Below are 19,445 nucleotides of genomic sequence, written 5' to 3'. Positions count from 1 at the left end.
TGTTCTCTTCCCCACTCCCTTCACCAAACCTGTGGTCTCCCTGCTACGGCCTGATGCCCAGCTCACGTGTGGTAGTTGTCAGGATGGCATAGAGCTCTCCACGCCAGCCCTCGATTACCTTACTGGCAGTTCAGTCCAGTCCCTTTCCACTTGCAGGAGGTCAGTTGCATTCCCGAATGCTCTCACTGCTTTCGCTCCTGTGCCAGAACGGATGCACAGTGGCAGGTCTGTGTTCACACTCCTCCTTCCAAAGTCATGACTGATCCACGTGCTTTCCAGATCCCAGGAAAAACCACCTGGTGGAGATCATCTTGGATGTCAACGTCAGTCAGCTAACTGAGAGGCTGAAAGGGATGTTCATCCGCCAGATTGGGGTCCTCCTGGGGGTGCTGGATTCCGACATCATTGTGCAAAAGATTCAGCCATACACGGAGCAGAGGTAGCTGGGAAATGGGGGGGGGGGGTGTGTGAAAAGGCAAGACCGGGGCCCCCAGGCCTTCCCAATTGAGCTGAGAAGTAGTGTGGGTAGATAGAGAAGGGTGGGCTTTCTGACCAAGAACTGCTTATGGTTTCTGTTCCTTGAATGAACTTGTCTCTTCTAGCACAGGTCACATACTCAGTATTAGATATTGTAGCAGGGTCTTAGGTACCAGGTCATAGTCTAGTAGGGAAGACAGACTAAGCATATAACATTAATACAGGGTGAATTTGACAGACTGAGGTATCACGGAGACACGGGCAAGGCCTTCCAGAAGAGTAGGGGCAGGATGTGGTCCAAAGATTTTCCACTGAGCAAGCATAGAAAGACTCAGAGGAAATTCATAAAAGGGGAATAGCATGAGCCATGGTCCTGTATATGAAAGTACAGAGTTTCCCCTGGAAGTCCTTTGGTTCAGAGCACTTCCTAGGCCCCAGGACAAGGGGGGAGATGACACCAGCTGTACAGATGGGCAACAGTCACAAGCAAGCCAAGGAGTTTCCTTTTTATAAAAGTTTGGGAAGGGGGGAAGGACTCGAGTTTTATATGTGTGAAGTTTTTGTTTTGTTTTTGAAGCAAGGAAATTTGGTTTTTGTTCTGTTTTAGGAAGACCAGTACTATGGAGGCTACACCAAAATAGGGAGAGACGCAGGGTTGGGGAGCCTAGAACTAGTCTAGTAAAAAGGTAATAAAACCTAAGTTAAGGTAGTGGCAATGGAATAACAGAAGAGAAGAAATGAAAAGAAATCAAATGTAAATCAGAAGGACTTGGGGATCCTTTGGGGATGAAGGTGAATGAAGCATCAAACCGAAGGCTTTAGGTTTACATGCCTGGATGGATGGTGGACGCATTTACTGAAGTTAAGGATTCAGAAGGAATCAGTTTCAAAGAAAAGATAATGAGTTCAATTTTGACTGTTGCATTTTGGGTGTCTCATGGGTGATACGTAGAGATATTTCATCAGGCAGTGGCAAGTATAGGTTGGAACTTGGGGTGGGAAAAAAAGCCAGAGATAGGGAGTCACGGCACACAGGCAGGAATCAAAGCCATGAGGACGATGAGTCACACTGGGGCCAGCGTGCCAGAGAACCCCAGTATTTAAGGAGGAGGCAAGGAAAGAAGAGCCAGCAAAGGAAACTGGGAACCAATAGTAGAGGCGGGAGGAAAAGCAGATGGGAGCAGTTTGCTGGCAGGTGGGGGCTGCCAAAGGGTTCAGATGCCACAGAGGAAGAGTATGGTGAGGACATAAAACAGGCTTTTGGCTTTTTGATTGGGAGATCATTAGAAGTACAGTGAGAGGATTTTACTCCGATGTTGGGGACAGAAGGCAAATTCATGTCATGGTTGGAGGATACAGAGATGGTAAATATAACAAGGCTGGAGCTGAAGAGAAGATGGGAGGTTGAAAGAACACCTTTCAAAGACAGGAGATACTCGAGCACTTTCATAGACTGAGGGAAGGTGCAGAGGAAAAGTAGAAGGTAGAGGCTGGGGAGGTGGCTTCCAAATGGGGGCAGGTCTGGGGGCCCAGCTGTGGGCGGAGCAGCAGCAGCACTTTCTGTGGAGCGGGGAGGGCGGGCGGCTGTGCTGTAACGGGTGGGTTCTGAAGCACACAGGTTGGTGTCTGACAGCACTGGTACCAGTGTGCTGGGTTTTGTCTCTGAAACTGGAGGCAAGGCCATCTGCTTTGAGGAGGTGAGAAGGAGGTGGGTAGCCTGAGGAAAATGGTAAAGGTTGGGAACAGGAGTTCCAGAAAAGGGTTTTGGCTCTGAGCGGTATTGAGGTCTCAGGCCAAGTTAGAGACAGGAGAGGAGAGTGGTGGTTCCCAACTCCAGCTACATGACGGAACACCTGGAGGGTGTTGGGGTTTGTTTGTTTGTTTGTTTTTATTTATTTTTAAAATTTTTCAGTGTTCCAGAATTCATTGTTTATGCACCACACCCAGTGCTCCATGCAATCCGCGGCCTCCACAATACCCACCACCAGGCTCACCCAACCTCCCTCCCCCCGCCCCTCCAGAACGCTCAGATTGTTTTTCAGAGTCCACAGTCTTGCATGGTTTGTCTCCCCACACGGAGTTTTTACTGAATATGCCGTTAGCTGTGCCTCACCTCCCAAGATGAGGATTCAGTTGGTCTGAAGTGAGGTCTGGGCACCTGAAACCTCAGAGCTCTCTACATGCACACAGTTGGGGCTCACTGGGTCAGAGCATGATGACTAGGGCTTTCTCTTTAAGCTCTGCTGGCTGCCTGGGAGTAGGAACAGGGCGAGTGGCTGCTTAGATTGACCGCAACAGGTGGGGATCAGGGCAGACGCAATGCTGATTCGTGAGCAGGTGTGCTGCTGAAGTGTCCCGAAAGGGTTTGCTGGCACACTTACCCTCACTGCATCTGGACGAGTGCATCTGGACCACCTCACAGTGGTTCTGGGTTTCTGGCTTGGACTGATTGGCCTAGTTGAGGAATTCAGGAGGAGGATGGGTGTGCAGGGAATATACGACAGTGGGAAAGAGCACAGGGATGACACCAGACAAACCTGTCAGTGTCAGCTCTGGGATGATGAACAAGGCACTTCCCCTCTCTGAACCTGGTGTGCACTTGTAAAAATGCTAGTTCCCTTTCATAGGATTGTTACTGAGAATTAAGTAAGAGGATGTTTATACAGTCCCTACCACACAGAGAGTGCTCAGTTGGTGCTTATTTTAAGTTTGAGACCTGTTGGATTGGAAGTGCCTGAGAGAGAGATGTGGTGGGTATTCTAGCAAGCTTTTGTAGATGTGGTCATTCAAGAGAGACAAGGAGAGAAGAGGTGAAGGTTTGAGGGTTACTGGTATAGAGAGAGAAATTGAAATTGTCAGCATGGATTAGGTAACTGGGAGAAAATAATGAGAAGTGAACCACAGATCCTTTATGGCAAAGGTTTGTTTTTAGATTCTGGAATTTATAGTACCCCACTATTCATCTCGCCGCATAGCAAACTTAGAGTCTTTTAGGACAGTGCTTCCCAACAGGTTATGTCGTACCAACACAGGAAGCAATGCCGTGTGTGGGGCACTCTGGGGTAAATTGATGAGGCTGCTTTACCGAAAGGAACTGATCCAGGGCCTCTGGGTCCCAGCAGCCACCCTGTGTGCCAAGGGGATCGCTTTCTTGGATGCACTTACAACCCAGTGTGACCCACTGATTACAAAGGTTTGGCTGTGAGAGTACTGTGGAGTCATGGGCTCCCTGAAATGAAGACGGAGGCATAGAGAACAGACTTTGTGCCCACATAAATGTGAGGTCAAACATGGTCTGCCTTGGACAGAAAACTGACAGGCAAACAGATTCTGGACATGGGGTAGCATAGTCTTGCACCAACCACACCACTGTGTCGGGTCTTTCTTGTTGCTGTTGTAGTAATAATCATTTGGCTGTTCTGATCCATGGATTATGCACTTTTTATTTATTTTTTTTTTTTAAAGATTTTATTTATTTATTTATTTGACAGGCAGAGATCACAAGTAGGCAGAGAGGCAGGCAGAGAGAGAGGAAGAAGCAGGCTCCCTGCTGAGCAGAGAGCCCGATGTGGGGCTCGATCCCAGGACCCTGGGATCACGACCTGAGCCGAAGGCAGTGGCTTTAACCCACTGAGCCACCCAGGCGCCCCCGGATTATGCGCTTTTTAAAAAAGATTTTATTTATTTGAGAGAGCACAAGCAGGGAGCCTGATGCAGGGCTCGATCCCAGGACCCGGAATCATGACCTTAGCTGAAGGCAGACGCTTAACCGACTGAGCCACACAGGTGCTCCCATGGATAATGCTTTGATGCTGTCCGACAGCAGACATTTTTCAGGGCACTGTGGTCTGTCTTACAGGTAACCTAGACATAAACGCAACAGCCCCACACTACAGTCTCAGCTGTTTAAAGGCTGGCAGCAGACACGTAGTAGCCAAACAAATCCCCGTTTTCCTGACATCCAGTGACTGGTTTGGAATAAGTCCTCTTGTGAGTTGGGACAGCTTAGGGCATTTCTGAAAGCCTAAGTTTTGGTCAGACATCTCAACATTGGGATTTGGCTCTGCCATGATTAACTCTGTGATCCTTGCAAGTTACTTAACCCTTCCGAGCCCACACTGTCCTCTGTGAAATGGAGAGGACATGGAGAGCAGCTTTCTTGCTGGCTCGTGGAGGGGGAGAAGGAATCGAGGACTTAGCCTAGTGTCCAGCACAGCGCCTGGTGCTCTGTAGCGAATGTAGCTGCCGCTGCTGGGCACGGCTTCCACTCATTCACACTGTCGTGTGTCTCTGCAGCACCAAGATGGTATTTTTTGTTCAAAACGAGCCTCCCCACCAGATCTTCAAAGGCCATGAAGTGGCAGCGATGCTCAAGAGTGAGCTGCGGAAGCAAAAAGCAGACTTTCTGATATTCAGAGCTCTGGAAATCAATACTGTCAGTGAGTAATCCTGGGCAGCTGGGAAGAAGAGCCTACCCAGTGCCCACAGCTCCCCGCAGCCCCGCTGTCCCCAGGCTTCGTCTCCTGTTTTCGAGGAGCACGGAGACAATCACTTTGCTCCACCAGCAGTGTCCTGAAAGCGTCCCAACTCGGTGCAGGGGTTCTTCACCTGGGTTCCATGGGCCCGCAAGACAGTGGTCAGAGTAGTGGGCTAGGAGCTTGAATGCGAAAAAATGACGTCTTTATTTTCACCCACCTCTAACTGAAATCCATTACTTCCTGCTATTGTGAAGGTAGGCAAAAACCTCAGTAGTATTAACTGAACCTGTGACTTTTAAGGCAGTAGAAATCACAGGTAAGTTCATAGCACATTACATGACGAAACGTCATTTTTACTCATCATTACTTCAAAATTATGGCAGTTCTTAGACCCGCTGCTAGATCTGGTTACTTAATGTTTTCATAAAGACACACATATATTATTACGTTCTTAAATATTTCAAAAACATGCAATATCATTGCTTTCCTTTATAATACTGTGTATTTTATTTTGGCATTAATGTGATGCACAGAAGGGGTCTGTGGGCGCTGAGAGATTAAGAACTTCCCACAGGGAGCGGCAGCAAAGCAGGACAGCTGGACTGTGCCAGTGGCCTTGCTCCCTACTGCTGCCTGATCTGCCTGTGACCATCACTGTGGCCAGGCAGCGTGCATGCCGGCAGAGGCCCCCAGGCAGGGGCACCGCAGACTACAGGGCAGAGGTGCCTTCCATCCTCATGTGCGCTGGCAGCCGTTGGGCCAGCCCTGACTCCTGTCCCCCCCTCCCCTTTCCCGCTGCTTTCAGCGTGCCAGTTGAACTGTTCCGACCATGGCCACTGTGATTCATTCACCAAACGCTGTATCTGCGACCCTTTCTGGATGGAGAACTTCATCAAGGTGCAGCTGAGGGATGGAGACAGCAACTGTGGTGAGTCTTCTGCTCGGCACTGTGCCAGTGGCTTTGGCGCTGAACGTAGTTCTGAGTTGAGCAGGTGGGTGGTGGTGTTTCCGAGGCAGATGAGCAAGCGAGGAGAACTCTGTGTATGTTCTGTTTGCAGAGGACTTTTATTTCCTTCCTCCACGCTACTCCGGGTTAGAGCAGGATTCTGCAGCAGGCTTGTACGAAGAACCAGGCTTAAGTCCGACCGAGTGCAAACTGCAGCCTAGGTTGGATCAGCTGCACGGTCTCCTTTCTGGAGTGCCTCTGTGCGGCAGCCCAGTGGGAGCCCTTAGATTTCTGCATGCCCCGGCCCCCCCGGGGAAAGCTCCTTACAGCCTGCCCCTCTGCCCCATGGGCTCAGCAGGGACAGTGCAGGGGGTTGAAAGCTTCAGCTGCCTACAGCTGCAAGGTCTCCCCTGTGCTGGGCTACTGTGGGGCTGCCTTGTCTGCAGAGCCAACCCACCTGCTGAGGCCGGGGCACCCCAGGCCGCCCTCCTGGCCTCTGTCTTCACAGCCCTCTCCATTTTGTTTCTCTTGGCAGAGTGGAGCGTGTTGTATGTTATCATTGCTTCCTTTGTCATTGTTGTTGCCCTGGGAATCCTGTCCTGGACGGTGATCTGTTGTTGTAAGAGGTAAGATGGAGTCTCTTCGGAAATTCATTAAAGCTTCTAACTGTGTACTCATTAGGGAGGTATCTGGCATCTTCCACACAGAAGACACTGACTTGGCATCCCTTGTTTCCTGTCATGGCCTGAGGCAGGTGCAAAAAGGCTTTCATCACCCTCTCCCACTCCTGAGGACTGGGGCGTACTCCCTCAGCCAAGTGGCTGTCACTACCGATTTGCAGCCTGGGAAGTGTGGCCATGACCAGGTGGGAGCAGGAGGGCCCATCTGTGCGCCTGGCTCACCTCTCTAGGGCTGTGTTTCTACTCCACACCTGCCTCAACACATGAGTTTTCAATTCTTTTGCCCTTCTTTCTAGTTGGGATTCATGTGTCTACATGTTTCCACGTATTTGTGGACTTCGGTTAGTCATGATTAAACGTTTGGGCTGTTTTTGGTTGGAATCTTCTTATCTAGTCTTACGGTATTTAGGGAATGTTTATTAGATTTTTTTTCATTATTAATGATAAGTATGATTTCTGCATTATTTGTGCCAAGTACCAGGATAATTTTTTTTTTTTTTTTTAATGCATATAACCCCCTTTTCTCATCTCACAGCTAAGGAAATGTAGGCTCAGGAAAATGGCCTCACCTGTCCATGGACACACAGTTAATTAGTAGCAGAGCTGAGATTTAACCTGCAATTTAACTGCACGTAAAAAAAAGAAAGTGAAAACAATTTTTAAAAATTACCACCATTAATAGCTTGGTTTAATGCTTTCCTCCATGCTCTACCCCTCAGGCGTCAGTTTCTTGTTCTCTTGATTAATAGGGAGAAACGGAGCATGTCTGACTTCATGTTGCTTCCCTTCCCTTGCTGCTGTGATCTAAAGCTTAGGCACCTGTGCTGAGCCCTGCACATGGGCATACCAATCACTGACATTTACAAAACTGCTTTTTTACCTGAAACCTCCCTAGCTACCTACCTCGAGAAGATAAGTACATATAGAAATGTTTGTGCTGTGTTTAAGATTCACAGGCAGATTCCTACAGAAATCAACTGACCAAGGACAAAGTTCCACAGCCTTCTTGGATGTCTGCAGATATCAGTCACTTTTTGACTCCAGCCTCCTCTCACTCCCTACTTTACATGAAAGCAGCTCAGATCTCACGCTGGGGAAAATGGTTCTATGGGATAGGAGTCCACCATCTCCTCGTTTTGTTGGCTTTCTGAGTCAAGTTGCTTTTCTTGCCCCAAGCGCCTTTCCCCTCAGCTGTCGCGTGGGGAGCATGGCGAGCTTGTACTCCGTTACGGCTATGTTTTTAACCAATCTCTACTTCCTTGCACTGTGCAGTGGTGACTCCTTGGTCAGACAGTCATAGTTCCCTTCCCTTCCCGGAATTGGTGAGGAGTATGTGAAGAACCAGTCACAGCTGTCACCTTCCCTCAGCTGGGAAGCACAGGGGAAAAAACAGTCTTCCTGTTAGGCAGCTCGCAGGGGACAGGGCGCTCTCTGTAATCTGGCCGTCACCTGAGCTACCTGAGTCTCACACAGAACCCCCTTCTTGAGCAGCGGTGGGGGTTGTGTTTTTCAGGCAGAAAGGAAAACCCAAGAGGAAAAGCAAGTACAAGATCCTGGATGCCACAGATCAGGAGAGTCTGGAACTGAAGCCAACCTCCCGAGCAGGTAGTGGCCCTTGGGGTTAGGGGTGGGGCCTCTAGATTCGTGCACTCTCCCTGTGAAGACCCACCGTCATTAATTCCCTCCTAAATCTGTCGCTAACAGCTGTTCATTCTGGAAAAGCGTTTTGTCTATTGCTTGACAGAAGCCGTGTGCTTGCCTGGCAGAAGCCGTGTGCTTGCCTGGCAGAAGCCGTGTGCTGGATGAGCTCTGAGCTGGGGCCGCTTCTCAGGACTGCTTCACTTTGCTGAGGGACTCAGCCTCTTGCTCTTGTTGGCCGGTTCATTTGCCTCAGGGTTCCCTTCTGGCTTTCAGCTTCTCAAGCTGCCTCCAGTAGTCAGGCCTAGGGACCTGGGTCTCTTAGGCCTTAACTAGTCTGTCCTGTCTGGAAAGACAGTAAGGTGGGACAGCTCTCCAGATGTCCTCCTCCGTGGGCCTTCCTCTCCCATCTTCCTCTAGCCAGTATTTGGCAGATGCACAGGCTCTGCTGCTGTCCTGCAGCAGGCGGGAGAGCAGCTTGCCTGCTGGCTCCAGTGCGCGGGGGCCCATCTGTCCGGTGCCTCCCACCCAAGAATCACCAACTGCGCCAGCTTTGACGTGGCTTCGGTGAGGGTGTGGGCAGGGGCGCCCTTCCTTGGCCTGGTGTTGTTGGCAAGGTTTCCGTGCACCGAGGCCCTGGTAGGCATCGAGTATCTGTGGGCTTCTAGGTAGAGCTATTCCTAAACACTTGGCAAGCAGAACTGTTCTTAGACAAAGTACGAAACAGCACTCATAGTTAAAGCTTTGTATTAGGAGAGGTGGAAGGGGAGTACAAAGCGTTCCAAGACACAAGCTCTGCCCTCGGCATTCCAGGCTACAGAGGGAGCAAAGGCACATCAGAAGAAAACAAATGCTCTGAGGCGGTCTGGGCCTGCACCCGGGCAGCTGGATTCAGGGTGGCACCTGGAGGTGTGGGGCTCCTCAGGCAGGAGAGGGGTCTGGGGGTAAAAACATGCACAGTCCACCCTAAACATAGCAGCCAAGGTTGTTTTCACATGACTCCCAAAGGTTCCCCACCCCTTGAAATCCTTCAGTGGCTGACTTTGGGTCTGGCTGACGTGGCCTTGAGTGACCTTTCATCTGTTTGCTTCTCTGAGATCTTCCTCCTTGTTGACCTCTCTCTTCCTCAGCGAGTTCTGCTGGTTCATATTTCTGTCCAGAAAGCTCCTTCTCATCTCTCCCTTAACCTGCTCACGTTGTGCTCATCTCTCTGCCACGTGTCTGTTTTGGCATTTCTCTCCCTGTATTATACTAGTTATGTGCGTGTCCCCTTACCAGTCAGTGAAATCATTGAGGGCAGGGACTGTGTCTTACTCCTCAGTGCACGTGGATTGAGACCACTGTGTGCCAGGCCCTCTGCCAGACACTGGGGACGTTACGGTGAGCTCACCACAGACTGCTCCTGTGCAGCTTCTCCCAGACAGACACGAAACACATGGACTCACAACTGTACAGAAAGTGGTAATAAAAGGTCTTCACAGGAACATAAAGAACGCTTGAACTGAGACTCAAGGGAGGAGTAGGCGTTAGCCACACAAGGACTCTGAGAAAGAGCAGTCCAGGCAAAGGAGCAGAGTTGGTAAAGGCCCAGCTGGTGGAAGGAGCGGAGGGCATCTGAGGAAGGAGAAGGTGACCTACTGGACATGGCGAGCACGGGGTCAGTGCTGCGCCGGTGAGCAGGGACCTGGCTATGTGCTCCCTCTGAGAGCAATAGGGAGCCCCGGGCAACTTTTTAAGGAGGTAAATGATCTGTTTGACTTACATCTTTAAAAACCCTGACTGCTATGCAAGGGAACTGGAGAGGCAAGAATGGGTGAAAGGATTCGATAGAATGTCCTAATGGTGGTGAGGTGATGACATAAGGAGAGGCCCAGAGATTCCAGGTGCCTTTGCAGGGAAGATGGGATGCAGTTCAGAGTGTGCTGGCGAAGGGGTGTGGAAGAAAAGCAGACATGCAGTCTGGTCCCTGAGCTGCTGTTTTGAGAACGTGTGGACGGGGTGGTACTGGAGAGGAAGTGCTGGAGAAGAGTAGTGTTTAGTTAAGACCCTTGTGAATGGGGCTGAGGAAAGGAGGCTGAAAGACTGACAAGGACCAAAGTGTAAAAGCACTGAAAATCAGCCAAAGGAGTTAAGAATTCTGATGGTGATGAGAAGTGTCATCTTGAACGTGCTGGCTTAGGAAAATCAGTCTAATGGACGCCAGCAGGGAGATTTTTGCAGTGATCTAAGAGGGAGGTGACGATGGCTCAACCAGCATGGGGTCAAGAGGGTGGAGGGACAGGAAAGATCAGGGCTGACTTCTGACCTGAGGGACAGAGAATGACTCCATAGACAGAATTAATGCATTGGAGCAGTGATAGCTTGGGTAAGAAAAGATGAATTTAGTTGAACTCAGTAGAATGGTTGAACTGCCAAGCATCAATGTAGGAATCTTCTAGATACTCATGAGGGTCAACACAAAAGTGGGTCACATCCCTTCTGGGGAGGATACTGAGGGACAAAAGAAGAGTCCAGAACTGAAGAGCCCGAGAAGGACCATCAGTGAGGGAGGGGGGCATCATTAGGGAATGGTCAGGAGTGTCTGCTGCTGAGAAGACAGAATGTTTCCACGATCACTAGAGAAGTTTCTGGTCATCTAAAGAGCTGGAGGTAGGATGGGGACTGGTAGCAGAAGACAAATGCAGATTGTTCAGGCAGTGAATACGTGGTGAGGAAATGGACTGTGACTATTGAGAAGTCCTTTACGAATGGAGCAGTAAGCTGTGGAGAAGCAGAGTGGGGCTGGAAGGCAAGGCTGCAGGCAGAAATGAAGATAGAGGTGAGGCTCCAGAGGAGGAGAGAGGGAGTGGGGGGAAAGGAGAGGGTGGGGGATACAGGGAGTTGCTTTGGCAAGACAGCGTGGAGGGAAAGGCTGGGGGAGGGCATGAGAAAGTGCTGCATTGGAGGGGCAACATGCAAAGGAGGCAGATGCCAGTGAAAAGGGGTTGTGGCAAGGGAAAGCCCCACGGTGGCCAGTTGCATCTGGGTCACCAGGGTGAGACCAGAGGACAGCCAGGAGGGCCCTTCTGTGCAGAAAGTGTGTAGCTGAGGGAGCAGCGAGAGTCCCTGGGCGTTTGGGCTTATGCAGCTGACCAGGCTGAAGCCCCACTCTCATCCTAGACTTGGCCCATGAGTGGGTGCAACCCAGAGTAGAGCCACTAGCAGGACAGGGACAATGGGATTCGAGCCTGTCAGCCTAAGGCTTAGAATGGGAGTTCTTCAGCCCGAAGCGTGGGTTTAACAGGCCATTTGGTGTGTGGAGGGAAGCGGGCATCAACCCCGTCTGCCGGGACCCAGGCTGAGCTTGGACGAGGGGTCTCTGGGGAGCTTCAGCGCCCAAGGCCACCAGGCAGGGACTGAGGGATGACCACCCTCAGAAGACCTGGTTTACATTCAGCAACTGTGGTTCTGGGGTTTGTTTCGCTACTTTATTGACTTTTCAAAGCTTTCTATTGAGCATATTAGATTGAACCATATAAAATTACGGGTATTTGACTCTCTGACCTTTAAAAATGGTGGTGGTGGTTTTTTTTTTTTTTGGTGGTTCAGTCTAACGTATAGAAGATCATAAGGACAGCTTGATGGGTTTCGATAAGTGAACATACCCATATAATCCACCCCCTTTCTTTCCAGTCATTGCGTTCCCCCTGCCAACTTCCTTCTACCATCTTGGAGTGGTTTATATAAATGGAGTCACTGCATTTGGCCCCTTCCACTCACCATTACATTTACGACGTTCGCATGTGTTGTTAGGTAGAGCAGGAGTCTGTTCTTTCCCTGCTGTGTCGTTTCCCCGGTGTGAATGTCTTTGGCGGGTATACGGTCGTCAGGCAACTGAATTCTTTCCGTTTTTGGCTGTTATGAGGAGTTGCCGCTGCAAACGCTCTGGTCCGTGCCCAGCTTGTACTGTTTAGTGGGGGAAATCACTCAGTTCTCCAGGCAGAGCAGGAGTTCGTGTGGGCAGGTTTGTGTGAGTGCCGTCTACTGTGGAGCCAGGCGCGGGTTCCTGTCCTCAGCAGCCGTGAGGGGAGGAGGGCTTGGGACCAGCTTTGAGAGAGGGAAGCTTCATGTGGGTCCTTAGAGGGGCCTGCTCCCACAGGACAGGAGGAGAAGGATATTTCAGCTGCAGGGGCAGAGCTGGGGTTTGGGGGACCTTGACTCTTATGTTTGCCACTGTCCTCCGCCACACTGGAGCGGCTCGGGGTGCTGGTGTCAGCCTTATGTCATTCTGCCCAGAATGACGTGAAAATATTCTGAGAATCCTGAGAAACACTCCTTCGGAGTTTCAGGAGATCTGGGTGGGCCCAGGGGAAAGAGAGAGTGATTGTTGGATATGGGGTGTTCAAACACACCTCACCTGTCTGGTCACCTTTTAAGAAAGGAGGTAGTTTAGGTCCAGGGTGGGTGGTGTGGGGCCAGAAGCACTGCCACGCTGGGTCCTCGCCCTGGGCATGTCCCACTCCTTGTGCTGCTGGCTCTGCCTGCCTCTGGCTTTTTCTGGCACAGCTTCTGCAGCCTCAGGGATGACACAGAATGAAGGTGACTCCAATGGCTTGCAGAATCTCAAGTATCTTTTCTGACCTCGGGTGTTCCTTATGGGTCCTTGTTTGTGCGTTCGGATGAACTGAAGGCTTGGGACTGTGTCTGGGAGCCCTGGTACTCCGGTCAGGTGCTCCCAGTAGGAGCGACCTCTTGGAGGCAGGGGCCTGTTCTCCCTGCTCTCCGCCTCCCATACGTGCGCCATGGAGCCGGAACAAACCCCTCTGGGGCATGAGGCTGTACCTTCCTCAGTGTGGAGAACTCGGGCAGGCCCTTTGCCATCCATGCTGAGCCAGGACACGGTGAAAAGTTCCTCCTCTAGAGCTGACCTCTTGTTGTGTTTTCCTGCCTCCTGTGGGAATTCCATCCTGTTCATGAGGTGAGATGATAAAACATTCCACATTTCAATGAGGAGAACACTGTTGGGTGGCAGTAAGCGGAGCTAACAGATACTGGAGGTCAGAAACCCACACTGCGCCCCTGGTCTGTTGGTCCCATCTACTGGGTGACTTTCCTGAAGGAACTGCTCCAGCTAATCAGGACTGGGACAGGGACTCAGGGAGCCCCTCACAGCCTGGACAGATGGGGGGGGGACGTTCCCTGTCCCTCTGCTTCTCTTCAGGCTGGGAGAAGGGTACAGGGCCTGGCTAAAGCCGAGGAAGGTGTGTGCTCCTGACCCTGGATTCGGTTTCTTGCAGGCAGCAAACAGAAAGGCCCAATGCTGAGCAGCAGCCTGATGCGCTCTGAGTCGGAGCTGGACAGCGATGATGCCATCTTCACGTGGCCAGACCGAGAGAAGGGCAAACTCCTGCATGGTCAGAATGGCTCTGTGCCCAATGGGCAGACCCCACTCAAGGCCAGGAGCCCACGGGAGGAAATCTTGTAGCTACCTGGTCTGCTTCCTCAGGGGTGGGCAGTGCCAGGGTCCAGAGCGTTGCCGGGCTGGTCCTCAGACCTCCCATGTGTGGGCAGCTGTTCTTCCAGCGTCTGCTGGTCACTCCACCCTAATCCCCTCCACCAGAGCTGCTGGTACTTGAATCCAGAGACATTCTCCAGGAACCCTGAACGAAGCTGTGAACGAAGAGGTTTCCTCTTTAAACCTTTCTGGTAGCCCCACCTCCACCCCAACCTCCTCACCTCAGGGCCTCCTTTCTCGCAAACCCCTCCCCTGCTTCAAGGGCCATCCAGGCAGCTCCCAGCCCGGAGTGTTGCTGCTCCCAGGGTGCCTGCACAGGGAGGCCGGGCTGTGCCCCCAACACCTGGCTGTAGAACCAAGCATTCCAAGCCTCCAGCTCCCAGGCCTGCCTGTGGGCATGTTCTTGGTTTCCTTCTTTGGGACAGAACGCACCCTTTTGCTAGGTCCGGAGGAAGCGGTAACCCCGTCCTCACCACTGATGCGGGTGTCCGGCCGAGATTCTGGGAGGACTGTTTCAGGAATGGGGAGGGACCCCTCTGGCTGCACTGTTGTGTCAGACAGGGGGCGGGCCACAGACGTGTCCCTTACTCCTCCTGAAGCGCTTCAGGGCTCAGGCCCCCCCCACCCTGAGCCAGCAGGAGACAGTCACATGCTGACTGGAAGGTGACGGCATGAGCGCATGTGTGTGACTGCCCCACTGCGGGTCCTCTGTGTCCACCTACGTCTTCTCCGTGTGTCCCCTGCATGTGTGTGTCAGAATGTGCGCGCGCATCAGCTCCTCATAGGGCTCTCGGCTACCTGCAAGGCAACCTTGACCTGGACAGACTTTTAGCTCCTTGGAACAGAGACTTCCTGAACCCCTCTGGCCCTGTCACCGGTTCCTCAGCCATGTTCTGAGTGTTGAGGAACGGGAGCTTCGGGGGAGTGACTTTTTGGAAAGAAACTTAGTTTACACTACTGCACTACTGTCTGTTGTGAGATGATTAAACATGCTATTTAATTGTATGTGTGCCTGCCAGGTGTGCTGCGTCGCTGACCTGTACCATGGGTCCAGTCATCTGCGCATCCCGGTGATGCGGTCGGTGGCTTCCAGGAGGCAGGCTGCAGGCCTGGCATCATCAGTGCATATGGCCGATGGTGCTGGAATTCTGCCTCAGCTGCTGCTGGCTGGGCGGAGGAGTGCACGCTCCTGGCCCCCTGCCGGCTAGCTGCTCCTCTCTAGCTCTCAGGGAGGCAGGCTCTCTGTCTCTTCTCCATACCTTCTGTTAACACAAAAATGATTCATTCCCCCACCCCCTTGGCCAAGCAGGGGATTCAAAGTGTCCTGATGCACAGGGTGTAGATTTGAGACTGCTGGGCCCCTGCACTTCCCTTTAGGATTTCCAAAGCAGTAAGGGCAGCCTCGTGCCCCTGGAACACTGCAGTGTTCGTGGAGCAGCCTGCACAGCATGGGGGTGGGGGAGGAGGATTGGTGTATAGTTTTGGGACTCCCAGGGAAGGGAGGAGAGGGGACAGTGGCATTCATACTGTACCCAAGGCCCTGTGTACAAAAACCCACTGGGGGTGGGCAGTATTGGCTCTGTTTTTCCAGATTCAGAAACAGAGGCATAGCAAGAAGTAACTCAGTCCACATACAATAAATGACAGAATTAGAACTCGGGCCCTGCAGAGTCTATTTGGCCTCCATAAAAATTCCCTGGGAGGCTTGACACTGTGGGGCCCCAACTGCAGAATTTCTGACTGAGAAGGTCTGCGGTAGAAGAGAATGTGCCTTTCTACCAGGTTCCCAGGGGATGCTCTGCTGCTGGTCCAGGGACCACACTTGAGAGAACCAGTGGGTCTAAAGGCACAATATATAGTGCAGCATCAACATAGGCAACAGGTGTCCCATCCTGAAGGTGGTCAGAGGTCATCGGAGAAGCCAAAGCTCAAACTGCTCCAGGCTGGGTGTATGGGCTTCCTCAGTTGTGCAGGTCAGGCTACACGGGAGGAGGCAGAGAGGCAGGTGACCAGGACCTGGGAAGCTGAGTGTGACAGAAAAGCTGTAAAGAATTCAAGAAGGAACTACAGGATCCGACCACTTACTGGCTTTGTAGACTTTTCCTGTTCTGGCAGGTGAGTATCATTTCTATATCTAACTAACCTCAGCCACAGCTCACTGAGGATATGCCTCCGTCTCAGAGCTGAATAAATAAAAAGGGCAAAATCCAGGAACTGATGCTGCTATCCTCCATTTGCCTCCAGCTCAGGAGCACTGAAATACCCTTTCAGCATTACAAAAGCACCCATGTCCTCTTACTCATTGTCCTGTTGCTAGTCCTCAGCACAGTGGCTGGTCCACACTTCACCGTGTGCCTGTGAGGAGCACAGGCTAACACAGAGGGTGGGAGACGTGGTTCCTCAAAGGGAAATGGCAGCTGAACAAGGGAAAAGAAGGCAGATCTCATCACTGCTGATCTGAGCTGACACCCGAGGAGGACACAACCCACTAAGTTCCCAGTAATATTACTTAGGGAGTAGAATAAAGAGAAGGAATTAAAATACGAACAATAATAAAAAATGGGGGGGCTGGGGATCAAGTAATGACTGAAATTAAAGTAAGCTAAGATCCTTCCATAGTAGGACAGTAAAAAATGATGATTAGCTTTAGAGTTTAAGTCATGTATTCATGTTTTAAGTATTGAGAAAGCCATTGGGAACTAGAATATGTAACATCTACACCAGACAAGGGGAGAAAAAAAAAATTAAGAATACATCAATGAAACTAAATACAGGAAAGAAGGGGGAAAAAGCATTAAAAATGTGACACTTAAATGGGCAAAAGCTATCAGACTGTGTATTAAAACCACCACCACCACCACTTCCAAACAGAAGTTAATAGATTGAATATATTTATAAAACTATGTAAGAGAGACACCTAAAATATAACTGAAAGACTGTGTGTGTGTGTGTGTGTGAGAGAGAGAGAGGGAGAGAGAGAGAGAGAGAGAGAGATAGTAAGCTATACTACGGGCTTTGGCTCCTATTAAGACAATGAAGTGGCTCCCTTCCCCAGAATCTACCAAAAATCCCTCCCAAATCCTGTAAAAACCCATAGGAGACTGAAGGTCATCATAAACTGGGAAGTAGGGCATCAGTGACAGTGACATTGTCTGCCTTTGCTGTACATGGGATCGTCAGTCACATACATCACTGGTGTCAGTGGGACACTATTAGGGCAGCCCAAGAGCTCTGCTGGGATGAAAAAGGATGGGCTTGTGATGCCTGGGAGGCTCAGCTGGTTAAGGGTCTGCCTTCGGCTCAGGTGGTGATCCCAGGGTCCTGGGATGGAGTCCTGCATTGGGCTCCTTGCTTAGTGAGGAGCCTGCTGCTTCCCCTGCTTGTGGTCCCTTCTCTGTATCTCTGACAAATAAAATCTTGAAAAGAAAAGGGATGGGCTAGGCTACTCTTGGGATTAAAAAACCTTCTCCAAAGCCCCAGGGCTGGTAGATGACAGCTGGGAAGTTGCTGCTTCTTCCTAAGGATCTGAAGGTAAATCTTTGAACACCTACTGGAGGGAGTGGTCAACAGGGACTATGAGGTATCTGGAGGTCATTACTTTCCCCTGCTTAAGCTCGCTTGGACAGGATAGACCTGGCCCCTGGCCCTGGCCTTTCATCAGTAAATGTCACCAGACAGGAACTGGTGCTGTGAAGGAACATGACAAGCTTATAGGCCAAAGTAACCAGATGCTGCCTGAGGAGTAAAATCCTCAGCCCCCCAAAGACAGCAAACTAAACATAAACACTGGCAAGGAACTGAAAATAAAGCAAAATAAAAGTAGAGGGAAATATTAGCCATATGAAACAGGAACAAGAACCACACTGGAGGGGCGCCTGGGTGGCTCAGTGGCTTAAAGCCTCTGCCTTCAGCTCAGGTCCGGGGTCCTGGGATCGCCACTGGGCTCTCTGCACAGCAGGGGCAGAGTAGTAGTGCCAACATCTGAGTAACTGGGAGTCCTTGAAGAAAGGGGGAAAAGTGCAAGAGGAAATATCTGAAGATACGACAAACTCACCATAATTAACAATGAAAGAATTCATGGATGAAAAGGTAGGGAAATGTACAAACAGAAACACTATAGTAAAAGACATTTAAGACCATCTAAGAAAAGCAAAAACTCTGAAAGCTCCCAAGAGAAATGGCAGATCAATTACAAAGAGAAAAGAACCAGACTGACATCAGGTTTCTTAACAGTATCCTTAAGTGAGAGACAAGGAATCACATTTCCAAAAAGCTAAAGGAAAAGAAACTTTGAACTCAAAATTCCTATCAAGACAAACTCATTTAAGCATGAGAATGTAATAAAAAATATTCTCAGGGCACCTGGCTGGCTCAGTCAGTGGAGCATGTGACTCAGTCTTGAGGCTGTGAGTTCAAGCCCCACAATGGGGGGCAAAGTTTACTTAAAACAAAAAACAAGAAACACAAAACACAAAAAACCCCAAACTCTCTAGAATACAAAGCTTCAGAATTTTTCACAAAAGATCCATTTAAAAAATACTCTTGGAAGAAGCAGTAAAGTATGAAAAATAAATTTAGACATGAGAAGAGCTATAGGAAGTAAAAGTGAGCAAATAAAATACTCTGGCAAAGTTTGTAATCTGCAACAGCCTGGGCCAATGGAATACAAAATGAAGTATATCAACAATCTAAAATCAAAACTCCAAAGAGTACCAACTTGATACAGTTGGGAAGTCCAAAGGAACCTAAGAGTATAATAGTCTTACTAGGAAGATTTAGATGGTAGTTATGCCAATTTGGGGGGGGTGGTAAACAGAAATGATTAGTATTGAGTAAAATCAATAAAAATAAAATGGGAATATATTACTACTTTTAAACAGGTAGAAGAAAATTTTCCACTGCTACTCCATGGAAAGCAAGGGGGAAACAGAGTACAGTACCTAAACTCTGAAATACCAGCAGAAATAGGTCAGTTGGGAAGATGGCGGAGTAGGAGGACCCTAACCTTGCCTCCTCCCACAGAGGCAAAACACTCATATCAATATAAATAACACAGAAAAATGATCCAAAGCCTGGCAGAACAAACTCCACAACTAAAGGAAGAGAAGGGGCCACACTGAAGAAGGTAGCCAGTGGTGCAGAGAAGGGGTGGGGAGTGGTGGTGAAAAGACTCACATCAGGCAACCCATGATCAGGGAGGATGAATCTTGGTAATATTTGCCTTTGAAAGCAACAGGGGCAGAATTTTGTGAGTTCTCACAACCAGAGGGATTTAAAGCCTAGGATTTTTTTTTTTAAAGATTTTATTTATTTGACAGAGATCATAAGCGGGGAATCAGGCTCCCTGCTGAGCAGAGAGCCCTATGCGGGGCTCGATCCCAAGACCCTGAGATCATGACCTGAGCCTAAGGCATCAGACGCTTAACCCACTGAGCCACCCAGGAACCAGCCTAGGATTTTAAAACTCTGCATACTCAGCTCTTAGGAGAGCCTGGCTGCAGGGCCTTAGAAAGCAAAGTCCCCACCCTTAAAGAGATAGCACAGCCTGTGCAAAACAGCATGGAAGGAGCATTTTCAAAAAAACACCAGGTGGAGATGGGAGGGTGAGTGATTTACTAATCTTAGAGCAGGGCCTGGAAGAACAGGGATCATAGAAAGATGCCTCCAGGAACAAAGAAGCTGGCAGTCACCATTTCCTTCCCTCACACCCCAACATAAACCCAACCAGCAGG

At 50.1% G+C, this 19,445-nt stretch overlaps 1 protein-coding gene across 2 annotated transcripts in view; it reads left to right on the top strand.

The window, feature by feature from the left end:
- KIAA0319L (KIAA0319 like) overlaps positions 1-14,718 on the top strand; it is a 91,452-nt gene extending 76,734 nt beyond the window's left edge. For both annotated transcript variants that reach the window (XM_044237785.1, XM_044237784.1), the window contains exons 16-21: positions 280-439; positions 4,774-4,916; positions 5,761-5,883; positions 6,437-6,527; positions 8,095-8,186; positions 13,496-14,718. In XM_044237785.1, the coding sequence (XP_044093720.1) occupies positions 280-439; positions 4,774-4,916; positions 5,761-5,883; positions 6,437-6,527; positions 8,095-8,186; positions 13,496-13,683 (797 nt within the window). In that variant the 3' untranslated portion in view covers positions 13,684-14,718. The remainder of the gene's footprint in view (positions 1-279; positions 440-4,773; positions 4,917-5,760; positions 5,884-6,436; positions 6,528-8,094; positions 8,187-13,495) is intronic.
- Positions 14,719-19,445: the final 4,727 nt, after the last annotated feature.

This window comes from Neovison vison, chromosome 2 (genome assembly GCF_020171115.1).
Source record: "Neovison vison isolate M4711 chromosome 2, ASM_NN_V1, whole genome shotgun sequence".
Classification (NCBI taxonomy): domain Eukaryota; kingdom Metazoa; phylum Chordata; class Mammalia; order Carnivora; family Mustelidae; genus Neogale; species Neogale vison.
Note: the sequence above shows the minus strand (reverse complement) of the source record. Positions and strands in the feature narration are given on the sequence as shown.